This window comes from Echinops telfairi, unplaced genomic scaffold, assembly GCF_000313985.2.
Source record: "Echinops telfairi isolate 266 unplaced genomic scaffold, ASM31398v2 ScPeMD7_7;HRSCAF=31, whole genome shotgun sequence".
Taxonomy (NCBI): Eukaryota; Metazoa; Chordata; class Mammalia; order Afrosoricida; family Tenrecidae; genus Echinops; species Echinops telfairi.
The window spans coordinates 20,763,971-20,779,206 of record NW_022103904.1 but is presented as its reverse complement, the minus strand read 5'-3'; the positions used below and the strand labels follow the sequence as shown (position 1 = coordinate 20,779,206).

The following is a 15,236-nucleotide window of genomic DNA, read 5'->3' as shown; positions in this document are numbered from 1 at the left end:
TTAAGAAAGTGGAAGCTGTTTGTTCAAGTTTTCTTGGAGTTTGGACCTCAGCACAGAATGGGAAGTCTAAAGATTGTGGCCCCTGACGCAGAGTCACCTCAAGGGTGTGACTTGGAAATCCACTTGACTTTGAAAGTCCCCTCGGGTGTGTGTTACCTTGTCTGTACTGCTAGCAACTCCCTTAGTCCTTGACATTGTACCCACAGACCTCTGAGCATTTATTGGGCCTAAATCTGTGTGGAAGCCTCTCCCAAAATTTGTTCCCAAAACTTCATTTCAAAATCTCTATGAGCTTTCAAACGTCATGTAACAAGAGCCCGTATTAGCCACTAGCCTGGTGGAGGTCTCAAGTGTTACTGTGCTAGTCACATGATCAAAAGGTGCCGTTCGTACATGGGCTTCAGCAAAAGATTCAGAGTTCACGGAGTTGTTAATTTTCGGTAATTTAAAAGGATTCAATTAATACTCTTATCGCCAAACAAGAATTACAATTTACTGATGCTCTGACTAACTTTTGGTCGTTCAGAAAATAAAGCCTCACATCACCGTCTTATGCTTGCACTCTTGCTGTTTAGAGTATCTGTGCCACGTCTATGTCCGAAACGACAGCCTCGCAGGTGTCGCCATTGCTGACAGTGAATATCCTTCTCGGGTGGCTTTTACCTTGCTGGAGAAGGTAAGTTTGTGCCCAACTGGGTTGGACTTGAATAAACTGAGTGGGGAGAATGAGTGGGGTTTTGTATCTAGGTAACCGTTCTGCGAACGTTGTGTCCAAATTCAAGGCATTGTCAGTTTTTCTCCATGCTCTAAATCAAGAAGAAATTGAACCCACCTTTCCTGGGCCTCTCTGTGATACTAATCACTGCCCCTCCAGCTACCTCTTTCCAGACAGGCAGCCCTGGAGCCACGTTGGATGCTCCTTCCCTCCCTTCGCACATTTGCCTGCCACTGAATCACACAGCCGCTCTTGCTTTGAAAGGAAACCCTGGACACAGTTCTCATACCCTTCTGTTGCCTCTCCTGGCCTATCCTCTTGTCCCTTCATTCCTGGTCCGCCCCTGACTCTTGCTTTCACCCTCTGGATTCTGTCCCCACACTTTCCCAGTCGTGGCCTCCAGTTACCTTCTAGATTGCACTTGGCTCTGCAGTCTGCTTTGTAGCACACTTCCCCTTCCTAAAGGCTGTGCCTGCACAGACCACAGTCCCACCTCCCTGCGCGCTCTCTTTGATCCTCTCCAGTCTTACTTTCTCCAGAGGGTCCCCACAATTATCAGAGCGCTCTTTCTAGATGTAAGTCACCACCACATAGCTCAACACTAGACTTTCTTTCTTCCCTTTTATTTTCAACGTTTTATTGTGAATTGGGTGAGTGTTTACAGAGCAAATCTGTTTTTCTTCTCTTTTTTTTGAAAATCAGTTTTTCATTTAAGTTTATATCGATTTTGTTTCATGTGATTGACTGTAATTCTCATAGCATAATGTCACTCACCCTACTTCCTCCCTGTTCCCTATTTCCATTCTTCCTCTTTTCCTAACCATGTTAGTCTCCTGAGCTTTGTCTTGAGCAGTGCTGTCTGTTTGATCGCTAATGGTTGTTCCCAGGTGTGCGTATCTGCCTAGTGTAATTGTTCACCTTTCAGACCTGTCTCTGATATGACTGAATGTTAACATATGGGGGTGAGTTTAGTTCCAGGTCTGACAGGTGACTAAGGGCCATCATTTGAGGCATTCTACCAGTCTTTGTCTGGTCAATCAGCCTGGTCTTTTTTATGATTTTGAGTTTTGTTCCACATTTTTCTCTCACTGTGACCAATCACAAGCTCCTTGAAGATGGATAACTTATTTTATTCCCCACATTAAATTCAGTGGTTTTTTAAATTTCAAAGGATTCAATTCCGACCCTCCCATACCCCCCTTTTAAAAAACAAACAGACAAACCAATGGCTTTACATTAATTACTGTTAACCTCTGGATGTGGAACCATAAAAACCCAGGAAGAAACCAGATATTTGCCAGTACAAGTTCAGTTGATCAGTGGTGGCAAAGCTTACGCTCAGCATGACACACCGCTAGCGGGGCTTTGTAAATGTGGCGTGCGTGCATGTCGTCGCAAGCTCCTTACAGTGCCAGCTCAGTTCTGCTCCAGTGTCTTCTCTAGGAGTTGTACCCAGTCTTAGTAGTTTTCATTAGAATCCATCTAGGAATGGGCCAATTCTGCTTTTATTTCTTGGCCAGGAATCTCTTGATCCTGACAGTCCTATGAGCAGCCATTATGAAGATGGAAAACAACACACTCGGGATGGGAGGGAGCTCAGTTCCTTTTTCCCGAATAGTTGCTTTAAAATAGGTGAATGCCCATTTTACCCCGGGAACTTTATGGACTGATAACAATGGCTGGAAATGTGTGATTTAAAGTTCAAGAAATTTTATTATCCAGTGGTGATGTTCATTTCATACTGGGCACAATTCTTAGCTTTCAGCTTATGTTTTAATGATGAAAATGTTCTGGAAAGGGGAGCGTTAGCCTAGATTTCTCCATTGCTATTAGATATCTTCCCCTGAGACCACCTCCTTTGCGGTCAGACTCAGGATTCTGGCCTGTGTCGTGGGTGTGGGTAAGCACAGGGTGGATGGGCATGCCGGTGAAGGTCCTTTATCTTGCAGGTACTAGACGAGTTCTCCAAGCAGGTGGACAGGATAGAATGGCCAGTGGGATCTCCTGCTACAATCCGTTTTGACACCTTGGAGCTTCACCTTAATAAATACCAGGTAGGATTTAAAGAGACATGATGTAGAGGAGTGTGTGTGTGCCTGGCTTGGTGTGCAATTGGGCATCACTGCCTTGAGTTTGGGCTCTGGTGACTGCCTTGCAGCCTCTATTGCTAGTTGTCTCTCTTGAAGTTTCTTTTTGAAAAATGCAGCGACTCTGCATTGAGACCTGGGACCCTGCCATTCGAGGCGGGTTCTGTCTCTGTGGTATGTTTAAATAGATATGGCCTGTCATGGTACAGCGTGCTCGCTTCCCTCTCTTTGGAGCTTTGTTTCTATGGTGACCATTAAAGTCCTGATTTGCTCTTATTTTTGACTCCTTCCTAGAATCCCCGAGAAGCTGACCCCATGACCAAAGTGCAGGCTGAACTTGATGAGACTAAAATCATTCTGGTAAGCAAGAGGGGTGTAGAACAAAGTTGAAATGAGGGCTTTGCCACAGGTCATGCATGCAGTTTTATTAGTAGTCAAAGTACTTTCCTGAACCGTGCTTGCCCATCTCTCCCATGCACCAGAGCCCTTATACCCATAGACCCACTGAAATAGCCCAAGTTGACCCCCTCCCTTCCACTATTCCCTGTCATGGTTCATGGCACCCATTTTTTGTCAATATCAGGCTCCAGACACTTAATTCTCACGACTGCCTTTTATTTTGGTTGGTTTATATGCTTGGATACCTGCAGAGACCAGGCAAGGCCTGAGTGTGGAGTTGGGTAGGCCCACTGGAAATGTATCTGCACTGATAGGTAATAGCCGCACATCCGGTGACACAGACCCAGAGTCACCACGGATGCTGGTTTTAGAAAGAACGCAGGACTTAGCATTGCCTAGAACTTTCCTGATTTGTAACTGCTCTTTGTTTGCTTGTTTTAGCTGCTCCAGTTGTCCACGGTCAGTTGTCCACTTTTTACCTTGTGTTTAGGTCTTTGTTATCTTTTCCTTAATGCTCATCATGGCCCTCTAATTTTTCCTCTTCTAGCATCACATACCTCCATTCTGCCCCCAAATCAGTAGTTATCATTCTTGTGTTTTCTAAAATCTGTCAGTATATTCATGGAAGAAAATTGTGGAAGTAGATTGTTGTGTAATAGGGTGAAAGTAACTATGAATTACGTAGTGCTGCTATACTAGGAATGCCACAAGTGGATGGCTGTAACAGACACAATTACTCTTTCACAGTGTTGGAGGCTGGAAGTCCAAAAGCAGGGTGCCAGCGCTAGGAACTGCTTTCTCTGTTGGCGCTGGAGGAATGTCCATATCTGTTTTCAACATTGTGGGCTTGGCAGCCCTTGTGGATCTTGGTTTGTCATGGCGCCAGTCTTCCCTTTCATCTAGGAGGGTCCCGTGCAGAAACCTTGGGGCCAAAGGATGCACTCCATTCCAGGCTCTTTCTTGTTGGTACTGAGTGAGCCTCCCTCTCCTTTTCGCTCTTGTACGATCAAAGGTGATGCAGGCCACACCCCAGTGAAACGCCCCTGACATTGGGTGAGCACTGTGACTTGAGTAGGGAGTTGCAGTCTCCCCTCATCCCCTTACAACTGATTGAGTGATCACATCAGATTATACCATCCTTACATAACTGCCAAATTATGTTGTTGTTAGGTGCCGTCTATCCTGGCCCGCAGTGACCTTAGAAACAACTGGATGAGCCACTGCCCGGTCCTGCACCTGCCTCACAATTGTTCCCCTGGTCACGCCTAGTGTTGTAGCCACTGTGTCAGTCCATGTCATCAAAGGTTTCTTTTTTCACCGTCCCTCTACTTTATCAAGTATGACGTCCTTTTCTAGGGACTGGTATCTCCTGATAACATGACCAAAGTACATGAGACAAAGTCTTACTGTCCTTCCTTCTAAGGAGCACACTGGCTATATTTCTTCCAAGACAGATTGATTTGTCGTTTTAGCAGTCCATAGCACTTCCAATATTCTTCACCTGCACAATTCAAATGCATGGATTTTCTCCTTTTTAAAAAAAATTTGATTAAAGGATCATTTTATTAGGGGCTCTTATAGCTCTTATAACAATCCATACATCAAGTATATTTGTACATATGTTGCCATCATTATTTTATAAACATTTACTTTCTGTTTGAGTCCTTGGTATCAGCTCCTCTTTTTTCCCTCCCACCCCACACCTTCCCACCCTTGTGTCCCTTTGATAAATGATAAATGATTATTTTTATATCTTACGCTGATTGCTGTCTACCTTCCCGCACTGCACTGATTCTTCCTACGGTCTTCCTTATTCAATGTCCAACTCTCACATGCACAGGATGCAATAGAGAATACCGTAGCTTGGGTCAGATGCATTTTAGTCCTTAAAGTAACATCCTTGCTCTTCGGTACTCTAAAGAGATCTTGTGCAGCAGATTTACCTAATGTAATAGGTTTTTTGCTCCCCTGACTGTTGCTTCCATGAGCGTTGATTGTGGATCCAAGTAAGACAAAATCATTGACAGCTTCAATCTTTTCTCCATTTACCATGAGGTTACCTACCGGTCTGGTTTGGTAAACCGAGGGACTGGATCAGAGTGTAATGCAACTAAATCCTCTATGCTTATAATTACGGGTCTGGAAAGCCAACTGTGGGAGTGGGGGGAGGGAAGACTCTCACATTATGAGATATTAGTAAATCTTAATACACATTCTCCTGACTGGACACCGTCGCTCCAATACCCTCCCCCCAAAGGAATGATCATAAAAGGAGCTACCATATAAGATGACTCATTCTTGCGCCTGTTCTCTGTGCCTGAAGGTTATCTGTAGATAAGAGCAATCAGGTTCAATAACCGAACCCCCAAAATGTAGCCAACTCTGTTCTGACGTCTCTTGCTGATATGGATCATAGATTGCTCCCCTGGGGAGGCCTCGGGCATTCAAGGTCAAGCACTAGGTCAAGATAATGATTTACCTCATTGCTTGTTTATTATGTTACCTGCGTATGATATTACCCATTGACTATGTAATGTGTTCTCACTATGATTTGTATGCCTTTTGAAAGATCTATAATAAGCCCTATTTTATATACCCATTGGAAAATACATTCATGCGCTTGGTGTATTTTCCACAGTCACTCCTGAGGACCTTTTCGAGTGTTGGGGACCCTGTTATGAGGATTTTAGCTTTCTGTATATGAGTTGTAGTCCATACCAAAGACTATAATCCTTGATCTTCATCAGTAAGTGCTTCAAGTTCTTCTCATTTGCCACAAGCACGGTTGTGTCATCTGCTTATCTCAGGTTAATAAGCCTTGCGCTAACCCTGATGCCACATTCTTCGTATAATCCAACTTCTGTAGTTATTTGTTCAGCATACGAATTGACTCAATATGGTGAGGGGAGACAACCCTGACACGCACCTTTCTTGACTTCTAACCTTGCAGTATTCCCTTGTTCTGTTCGCACAACTGCCTCTCAGTCTACGTACAGATTCCACATGAGCACAATTAAGTATTCTGGGATTCCTATCTTGTAGGCTATTCATAGTTATGCCAAATTATGTCAACATGTAATTGCCAAACCACTGAGATTCTTGGTCCAGCCAAACATGCTTACATTATGGGGCACACAGTTCAATCCATGACAGTAACTTATGCCACTGAATTGTATACCACAATGAAAAAGAGTTGAGAGAGAGCCAGTGTGATAGAATGATGGGAAAATCCCTTCAATAGCTTTCGAGTCAGCTCTACAGCAAGATCTGGGTCCTGTGCCCTCTGGTGTCCTTTCCAGCCAGGTCTCCTACAAGAAACCCTCACTTAAGCCTGTCAAGTTGTTGCCTATTTGCTGACCACACTGTGCCTTTTAAAAAAAGATCACTGTGTTGCCTGCTGCCATGTCTCTGGTGATGGTGTAGCACGCAGAGGACCCTCCCCTGTCTCTGCTGCAGTGCCTCGCTCCTACCACCGTGTAGGAGTGGAGGTAGGCATGAGTGAGTGACGAGAAAGCCTCTGGATGCCCAGGAAAATCCCACCCTCCACATAAGACTCGGCTGCAGCACTGTGCCTCGGGTTTTAGTGTGTACCTCGGTAGCTCCTGGGATGGCACGCATGGTTTTGGAGAGGGCCCAGGAGTCTGAATTCTATGGAAAGCATAAGTCTTTTGGACAGTGCTTTGACTAACAGGGATAAGCATAGGCGTGGAAGTCTTCAAACATTTCTTGTTGGTCCTTTTTAACCAGCCTTGAATGCCCCTCACCCCCACCCCCAAGAAGTTGAAGTTCTTATTTATTTTTAAACGTTTTATTGTGATTTAGGTGAAGGTTTACACATGTTTGTTTGAACTCATCCTGGAACTAAATCACGATGCCTGGCAGTGACCCATGCCATGACTTAGGTGCATTGTGGAGGGGTCTCAACGAAGTACTTCCTCAGGACTGACCTTCTTGAGAGCCTAATGTTATTGTCAATCAACTTACTGAAGAAGACTTTCTCTCTCTCGTCCAGCACAACACCATGGAGTCTTTGCTAGAGCGCGGAGAGAAGCTAGATGACTTGGTGTCCAAATCCGAAGTGCTTGGAACGCAGTCTAAAGCCTTCTATAAAACTGTGAGTGCTGGCCCGGGCTCCTCCTGGGTAGCCCTGGGCAGAACCATGGCAGTGAACTCATTTCTGGGGCAGCCTTCATAAGAACAAGGCTCGGAATAATGGGTTTGCTTCATGCCTCATGCAATGGCCAGGGCTAGGCTGGTTAGTGCTAGATCCCAGGAATGACAGGGAGGATGGCAGGTGTATTCAGGTGCTGTGCCCACCTTGCCTTCATGCCCCGTGGTGCTGGTTTCAGATCATGTACCCCTCCCCAGACAGGTGAAGCTGGGTTCACTTCTGATTATTGGGCTTAAAGATAAATCCTTAAGATACCAGTATTTTAGGCTTTCTGAAAAGGTGTTTAGGCTACTAACTAATTCCCCTTTGATAGTTGTATTCCACTGGCAAGGATTATTCATACTGACACAGACCGTACCGATGTCTCCTTCGCAAGAATGACTATTGGCCCATTGCTTGAACAGTGGTGGAGATGGATTTATTTGATGCATCCACATACATTTGTCTTGGAGGCAGATGGCCAAGAAGGATTAGGGGTACAGTGACCAGGGGAAACATGCCTTCCCTTGTAAGAACCTCTAGAAAATACAGCTGTCTGAGTGTTTCCACAGAGCAGGACAAAGGATGGCAAGCAGTGCTGGTGGACGATAGGAATAAGGGCAGAGTTAAGGCATCCAGCCAATTCTATTTGCATGTGGTACGTGGCTGAACAGCAGGACTGTTACTGGCTGGTTATTTGTATGAATGAGTGTTGTAGAGAAAGATGAGGCTCCAGAATCTACATGGAACACCTGAGCTTACCTTGCTTTTGGTGGGAGGAGTTGTAGTTTCCTCGGCAGTGTGGAGGACAGTGTTGTGCTTTTTGTTCGAGTTTCCCCTTCGAGCTCAGCAGTTGGGGACATGCGCTAGGTGTGGAGCCCCTGCAAGCAGCCTGTAGACCTGAGGCCTCCCCTTTCCCTACAGCGGCTATTCTATTGGTGTAGAGTTGGGGGCAGGGTGAGTAGCAGGCTGAGTGGGGTGTTGAGCCACGTGACTCTCCTGAAACCTTTTTTCAACTCCTCTTTGTTTTCCAAGGCCCGGAAGCAAAACTCGTGCTGTGCAATCATGTGATGCCAGCCTGCAGAGACTCCTGCGCTGGAAAAGTCACTGTCATTCACAAGAAAAACTGTAAAACACCCAGAAAAGAAGAAACTGTCTCCGAACAGGACCCAGAGTTGGGGACACTTTTCCGGTTTTTTAATTTTTTTTTATTTTGGGAGTTTCCTGGGGGAAACCGAGGAGGGTGGTGGAAGGGATCTGGTAGGTCGTGGAATGTTCACATTCGTATGTCATGTTGTAATTTCTGGAAAGATCATTTGAGGTCCCTAAAGGCATGTTTTTTGGGCCAAATGAAACCATAAACTCTCAGTGACTCCTGTAGATGCTGAAGGACTCAGTTCGCAGGCCTTGTCTTGTCCCCCAAGAAGAACCCTGGCATCAGTAGATCAAAGCCCGTCTTTCTCTTTGGTCTGTCAGTTATATTAACGTAGAAGAAAGTCACTCCAGCCAACAGGAGGGTGTTCCCTGACTGCCGTGCGGCTGTCCATCAAAAGGCCCAGCTGAGTGGTTGGTGGTCAGGCATTCAGTGCAGGTGTCCTGAGGAGACAGACAGTAGGCATTGCAGATTGCTGAGACAGCAGCTCCGTCCCGTGTTTTTGAAGATTGACTTCTTGTGGCATGTGGGGTCCGTCTCAAGCACTATTGTCATGGCAGTACCACAAAGCTGACTTCAGTGGACATGGTCAGGGAATCTGAGCGTCTTGGCGAGAGTCTTTGGGCAATGGCTACCTCAACCAACAAGTTGGGAGTTAGAGCCAGAAAAGCGTTTGTTTTGTTTTTTTCTCTTTAGTGCTGAGGTGGTCCGCTGGAAGTCATCTTCAGGGGGGAATCCAAGCCAATGTTTATGGAGCTGTCCCGGTGGCATCTGCCTTGATTTGTGATTTGGTTTTACGTCAAACCCCGGGATCAAAGCAGTGTGCCCGATAGTCATCTCTAGACTGGTTTTCATTTGCCTCTCTGGCTATCTACCTTCCTCAGCTACTGCCTGGGGTCCAGGAGTCTTAACAACTGGGAGCTCTCTCCAGTCTCCCTCTAGCCCAGCGTTTTGCCTCAGGAGAATGGCTGCCTGGCTGGAGGAGCCATGCCAGTGGGTTGCTCCTGGGGGGAGTGGGCTGCTCTCCTGGGGCTCAGAAGCCTCTTTGGTCCCACAGGAGGCCTGCCACTGCCCAGTGCTAGAGAGAGCCTCCTGAGAGAGGCCCAGGAGGTTCAGTGGTGTCCACTTGGCTAGCCTAGGCCCTGATGCCATGTTTCATACTGTCTGGTCCGTGCTGCGCTATGCTTCGAGGACACAGGCTCTTGTACCTTTGGGGATCCTGTCCACAGGTCCCTGCTTCACGAGATGGTGCCATCCCACCAGATTTTTAACCAGCATGGGTTTCCTCCTTGTGAACCGTTCTCTTGGGCTTGTCTCCCTTGTCCTGTTTTTGAACCACCCAAGAGGTCCCACTCTCCCCCATGGAAGTGCCAGGCAGCCAGCAGTCCGTGCAGGGGCTGGGATGGAACCTAGCCGGTGCCTGAGACCCTGCCATCTGGGTACTCTGCGGACCAAAGATCTTTTGCTTGCCTGTGTGATTTTCCTACTGCCATGGGGCCCCTTCTCCCAGGGCTAGGGCGCCTCTCTTGATCCTGAGCAGCAGCATACCCACCGGCCTTGCCCACTGGAGTCCCGGTGGCTGAAATGTGAGGTTCACTCAGGTGTGTGGATGTCTGACCAAGCATCTGGGACTTTGCCCCTCTGGGGATCTTTCAAGCTGCTCCCCTTGTCCCTTACATACGAAGGCACTGACTTTGCCTTTAGCCCTTGGTGGGTTTTTGCCACATTTCAGGCTCTACCGTGGCCTGCCCTCCCTGCAGGGGGAGCAAAGAACAATGCAAGGGGAGGTGGCGGGGGTGTCCCTGTGGGACAAGACACGGACATGAGTTGGGCAGCATGGGTTGGGCTGCTCCCTGGAAGGGGCTTGGCTCTAGTAGCCTCTGCCCCAAGACTGCTCTCCTGTTTCACTGACAAAGTGTGTAACTGCTACCTAACTTGTTTCTCGTGTTCTGTTTTGAGATTCCTGTCTGGATAAAGCTGTCTGTAGAAATTCCAATTTGGTCCTATGGCTTTGTTGCCTGGGCGTTTCCTTCGAGATCCTCACTGCTGACTGGAGGATGAGGTCAGCAGATATTGGCAGGGGTGGACAGTGGGCAGGAGATGGTCACCCTGACAGATTGACTTTCCGTTTCCATTTGTTTCCACCTCGCTTCACTGTTAACCAGATAGGGAGCCCAACCGAGTCAGAAAAGAAGCCCCGGTGCCTCTGTATTAGATTCCCCGGTGGGAGATACAATTGGGAAGTCCACCTGGGTCCTGGAGATCGCCAGAGAGAACTGCTGCCCCTCCCTGCTCCACTGAGCACACCCCACCAGACTCCCTCACAGACACGGTGGGGAATGGACCCTGGAAGGTGGCTGTGGGAGCAACAGTTTATCCTGCAGGTCAAATTGGTCCAGAAGCCGATCCTGCCGTTAGAAAGGGGGAGGGGAAAAAGGAAAGCTTGCCACCTCGTTCATTTGATCAGATTGAGTCTGGCATGTTTGATTGTGGCTCCACGCACAGCTCAGGACCCTAGTCTCCCTTTGAATCTGGGGGTTGGAACCAGAGAAGTTCCCGGGTGGCCCGGATGCAGCTACTCTGCATGAGTTGCCAGGGTGCCCACGGGGATCTTTGTGGAACAGAATTCCAGTTAGAAAGTACCTGATGAAACAGCAGACTGACCCTCCCCCAGTGCTCAGCTGGCCCAGTGACCCTCAGCTGCAAGGTGCCGGCCCAGGGTGCATCATGGTGTCTGCCGTCTTGCGGCCTATGGAGAGTCCCCTGAAATGATATGTATGCCTCCCTCTAGACCTGGGGACCTCCTGTCCAGAGGGGGATGGTAGGGACAGTGGCCTCTGATTCCCCTGCTGTGCCCACCCCTTCCACAAGTCTGGCTTGGGAAAACTGGGCTGGATCCAGTGACAGCCGATTGGGGAGTGGAGTTCTGGATGCAGCACTGTGACTGGGGCAGTGAAGCACACTGCCGCCTCTGGTGGACCTGTCTTAAGGGTCCCTGCCTTGCTATCCCTGTGAAAATTGTGTCAAGTGTCCAACAGAGGAGGGTGCTGGGATGTGTCACTGGCCTGAGGGACCTGGGGGACTGCCTGCCTGATGAGAAAAGAGGCTGAGAAGGCCTCGGGGTGGTTTGTTCTCCATTTCCATCCTCGGAACGCGGTGCGGAAGAAAGTGGAATAGGCAGGTGGCACACTCTCATCTTGGGGCCCGGGACCTAGGTGCCATCTGAGGACTAGTCGTAGGGGCAGCAGCTGGATGATGCAGCCCTCCTAGGGTGACAGGCCAGGCCTTGGGCTTCCACTCCCTGCTCTGACTGGCCTTTAAGACTGCCCTGGATATCCTTGTCCCCTACTCCCTCCCCTCTAGCCTGCTCCCTCACTGTCACTACCCAGAGTGTAATCACTCCTGCTCTTTGAACCCTGTTGGTTAGGAGGCATCTCTGCCAGGACAGTCGGGGTCTGGGTAAGGGCCAGGGATCATCCCACTGGGAGATGGCCACAGGGTGGCTACAACTTTCAGTTTCTGTGTGCCAGGCAGATGACTAACCCAGAGAACTGGCTGGCAGGCCTTGGAGCAGGGGTATGTATGGCTGGCTGAGCCATGAAGTCTGGCTGTGACCTGAAGCTAGGAACACCTACCTCACCTTCCCTCCCTGCCCTACATGGGCGAACCCTGGGCCCAGCCTGGCCTAGAGCCTCGGACCCGAGGTTCTGGCTCTGAAGGAGAGTGGGGTCCATAGGCCTGTCACAAACCATCAGCTACACATAGGAAGCAAGCCATTTGTCCTGTTTGTGTTTTATTTGCAGTTTCCCGAGACAGAACAAAATAATTTTTTGTACACTTACAAGGCTCAGAAACAAAAGACAGTAAAACTCAGCAAAAGGAGAAGGGTGGAAAGTCCACCAGCACGGGGGCAGCCGGCGAGCCTCCGCACGCCCCGCAGCCGGGCGGGCCACGCACGGACACCTAGTAGCAATGTGGGGTGTGGTTCTCCTTATCGGTCATGCAAAAGAACTGTCCCCCAGAAAACAAAACAAAACAAAAGCAATGATCCCAGACAGGCGGCTCCGCAGTAACATGGCAGCAGTGGCAGAGGCCGCCACCACACGGGTCCTGGAGATGTTTACCCTGTGTCCACAGAGGGAGAGGGCCTGGGCGCTGGCCATCCTGAGCAAGTCATGGACGACACAGTGGGCGTCCAGTCTGAGTGTCCCTTGATGGGCAACCCCCTGAGTGTGGGACCTGGGCCTGCTCACTTCATGTTCCTCCCTTGGCTTGAGTTGTGGGGGCAAGAGGAAAGTCCTTGTTGAAGATGCAGCCTGAATGGAAGGTGGCTGGTGTTGAGCTGGGTCCTCCCCTGTGCCTCGTCCTCCCTGCCCCTTAGCTGACAGGCACCTGGAACTCTCTGCTAGGCCCTGGTCTGCAGCACAGTGTGCCTACCCACTCCACAGGGAGGGCGCCCAGGCTGTGCTCACAAATGCTACAGGTGGTGTGGTCATGGAGAGAGGACCCTGCCCCACCTTGCCTCATAGGTGAAACTGGCTGCTAGCACACATAGCCATCTCTTGGATGCCCTCCCTCGAGTCCCAGTTCCTGGGCCCTGCGCCGAAGTATCCACACTGGGCCTGGCTCTCCTTGTGGGCCAGGCTTCTGCACACAGCCTGTTGTCTAATCTGTGGCTGGGTCCCTGCAGCCTCCAGCGCTCACCTGGAAAGTGCTGCAGATTCCCATCTCCCTGCAGGCCCAACATCCCACCAGGGCACCTGTTCTGGGCACTTTTGGCCTGGGGTGGGGAGCAGCAGCACCCACAACGGTTCCCTTGGTCAGCCTTGTTAATGCCTGATGGCCTACTAATTCCTGCACTGAGAGCCTCCTGTGCTACGCCCCAGGTCTTCCTCTTTTTCCAGGCTGGGGTGCCACAAACACTTCTACCCCCAAAACACGCCAGACACTGCCTTAGTGCAGGTGGCCCACAGCCACCTGTCTCTGCACCTACCTTCTCTCCAGGTTTTACCCAACATGACCCAGAATCCTTGTAGCTCAGCCACCCCAAACACTGCCTGGCCCCCTCCGGCTTGGGGCATGAGGTCTCCAGTCTTTTCTCATGTCTGCTTCCAGGTGGGGATGGGACTGGCCTGGAAGGCCTGGCTAGAGAAAAGGGAGGGGCATGTTGGGCACGTCCTTTCGAGCTGCCTCAGCCAGATGTGAAGTCTAACTAAACTGCACCCTGCTCGGCACCTCACTGACCCCCTGGAGAAGAGCAGAGCTGGCAGCCTGGGACCTTGGGGCCTTCCGGGATGCTCCTCTACTGTGTCTCCATCCTCCCAGAGGCTGGTGGCATCCCTGGCCCAGCCGGGAACACTCGCGGCAGGGCTGGCCTGACCCTTTGCTGGCGTGCGTCATCTACTGCTGGGAGGGTGTGTGGGCATAAAGGGGACCCCACACCCATCCCCTCACAGGGCTGAGAGGATGATGGGCAGAAGGGAAAAAAGCAGGTAGGAACAGCAGCAACTCTCAGGCACAAGTAGCAGAGAAAGGAGGGTAGGTCCAGAGGGACACCCATGGCCCCAGCCCCAAAGATGCCTGACAGCTCACAACAGCCACTTGCAAGCACACCACTGCAGAGGCCCATGCATTGGCAGAGAGAATGCAGATGCCTTGGTTTGTTTGTGGGGTGTGTGTGTATGTTATCTAACAAACTAACACCATTCAACACAGGGGTCGGGGGGAGGAGCCTTTTGGACAGTTTCACTGTCCCACCTAGTCACTGGAGGCCTAGACACGTGGAGCTGTGGGGGATGGGGTGGGGGTGGGTGGCTGGTTGGTTTCAAAGCCCCACAAACACCAGTGATTATCCCACATTGTTTTCCCTTTGATTAGTTTTCCCATTTCATCGGATGTCAATTTTGTGTGTGTGCGTGGTTGTCGTTGTCATCATTTAGTTCGTGGAAAGAAATCACATCTGGTCTTGGTTTTTCTTTAGACACAGGCACCAGGGGAGGGGATGAGGCAGACACGAACATGCGACAGGCAGGCCGTGCGCCCTGAGGGCGGCTGGGCTCAGAACACCAACTCCATCAGGATCATTCAATGGCAGGCAGCTCTGAAAAACAAGGCAGGGCAGGCAACCACATCAGTCACCGCAGGCTGGCTGAGGCCAGTGAGAGAAGGGGGTGGGGGGCACCGTCCTAAGTACTTTTATTTCTTTCACTTCTCTGACCCTAGGTTTTGTGATGTGAAAAACGATTTAAAGTCAATGTATATAAAAGGACTTAAATCAGAACACGGGGCCCAGTGTGGCATCACTCCATTATGCATTTGTACCTGTACAACTGAGATTGACTTTGATCTTAGTCACCACCTAGGTAACATGTACTCATGGGACTGTGACAGTGCTGGTTTGGGGACTAGCTGGCAGCAGTGCCTTGTCCTGTGTGCCCTGTAGGACTCACGCATCTGTCCGTATGCCTTGCCCGACAGCGGCATGCCGTGGCCATAGAGTGAGCCTGTAGAGCCCTCACCCCTCACTGCAGCCTTCCGACCAGCATGTGTAGCCCTTGTCTAGCCAGCTGTCCTAAACCTTGGAGGAGGCCCCTGCCTATCGAAGGTGGGGACATGACCCGCTGGCCTCCAGCATTCATGCCCTTCCCCTGGCTTCCCGTAATAGAGAAATGCACCCATGGGAACCAGTGGGAGCTCCCAAGCGTGGCTCTGCCACAGTGCCGTCGGCTCCCC

At 49.9% G+C, this 15,236-nt stretch overlaps 2 protein-coding genes across 3 annotated transcripts in view; one reads left to right on the top strand and one right to left on the bottom strand.

The window, feature by feature from the left end:
- The window catches only part of YKT6 (YKT6 v-SNARE homolog), a 15,397-nt gene extending 4,897 nt beyond the window's left edge, over positions 1-10,500 (top strand). Inside the window, exons 3-7 of the mRNA XM_004708069.2 lie at positions 576-676; positions 2,665-2,769; positions 3,097-3,162; positions 7,214-7,315; positions 8,387-10,500. Coding sequence (XP_004708126.1) covers positions 576-676; positions 2,665-2,769; positions 3,097-3,162; positions 7,214-7,315; positions 8,387-8,422 — 410 coding nt within the window. The 3' untranslated portion in view covers positions 8,423-10,500. The remainder of the gene's footprint in view (positions 1-575; positions 677-2,664; positions 2,770-3,096; positions 3,163-7,213; positions 7,316-8,386) is intronic.
- Positions 10,501-12,284: 1,784 nt separating this feature from the next.
- Positions 12,285-15,236, bottom strand: part of CAMK2B (calcium/calmodulin dependent protein kinase II beta) — a 39,848-nt gene continuing 36,896 nt past the window's right edge. For both annotated transcript variants that reach the window (XM_045286319.1, XM_045286320.1), the window contains one exon: positions 12,285-14,604. The gene's annotated coding sequence lies outside the window, so the exon portion shown is untranslated. The remainder of the gene's footprint in view (positions 14,605-15,236) is intronic.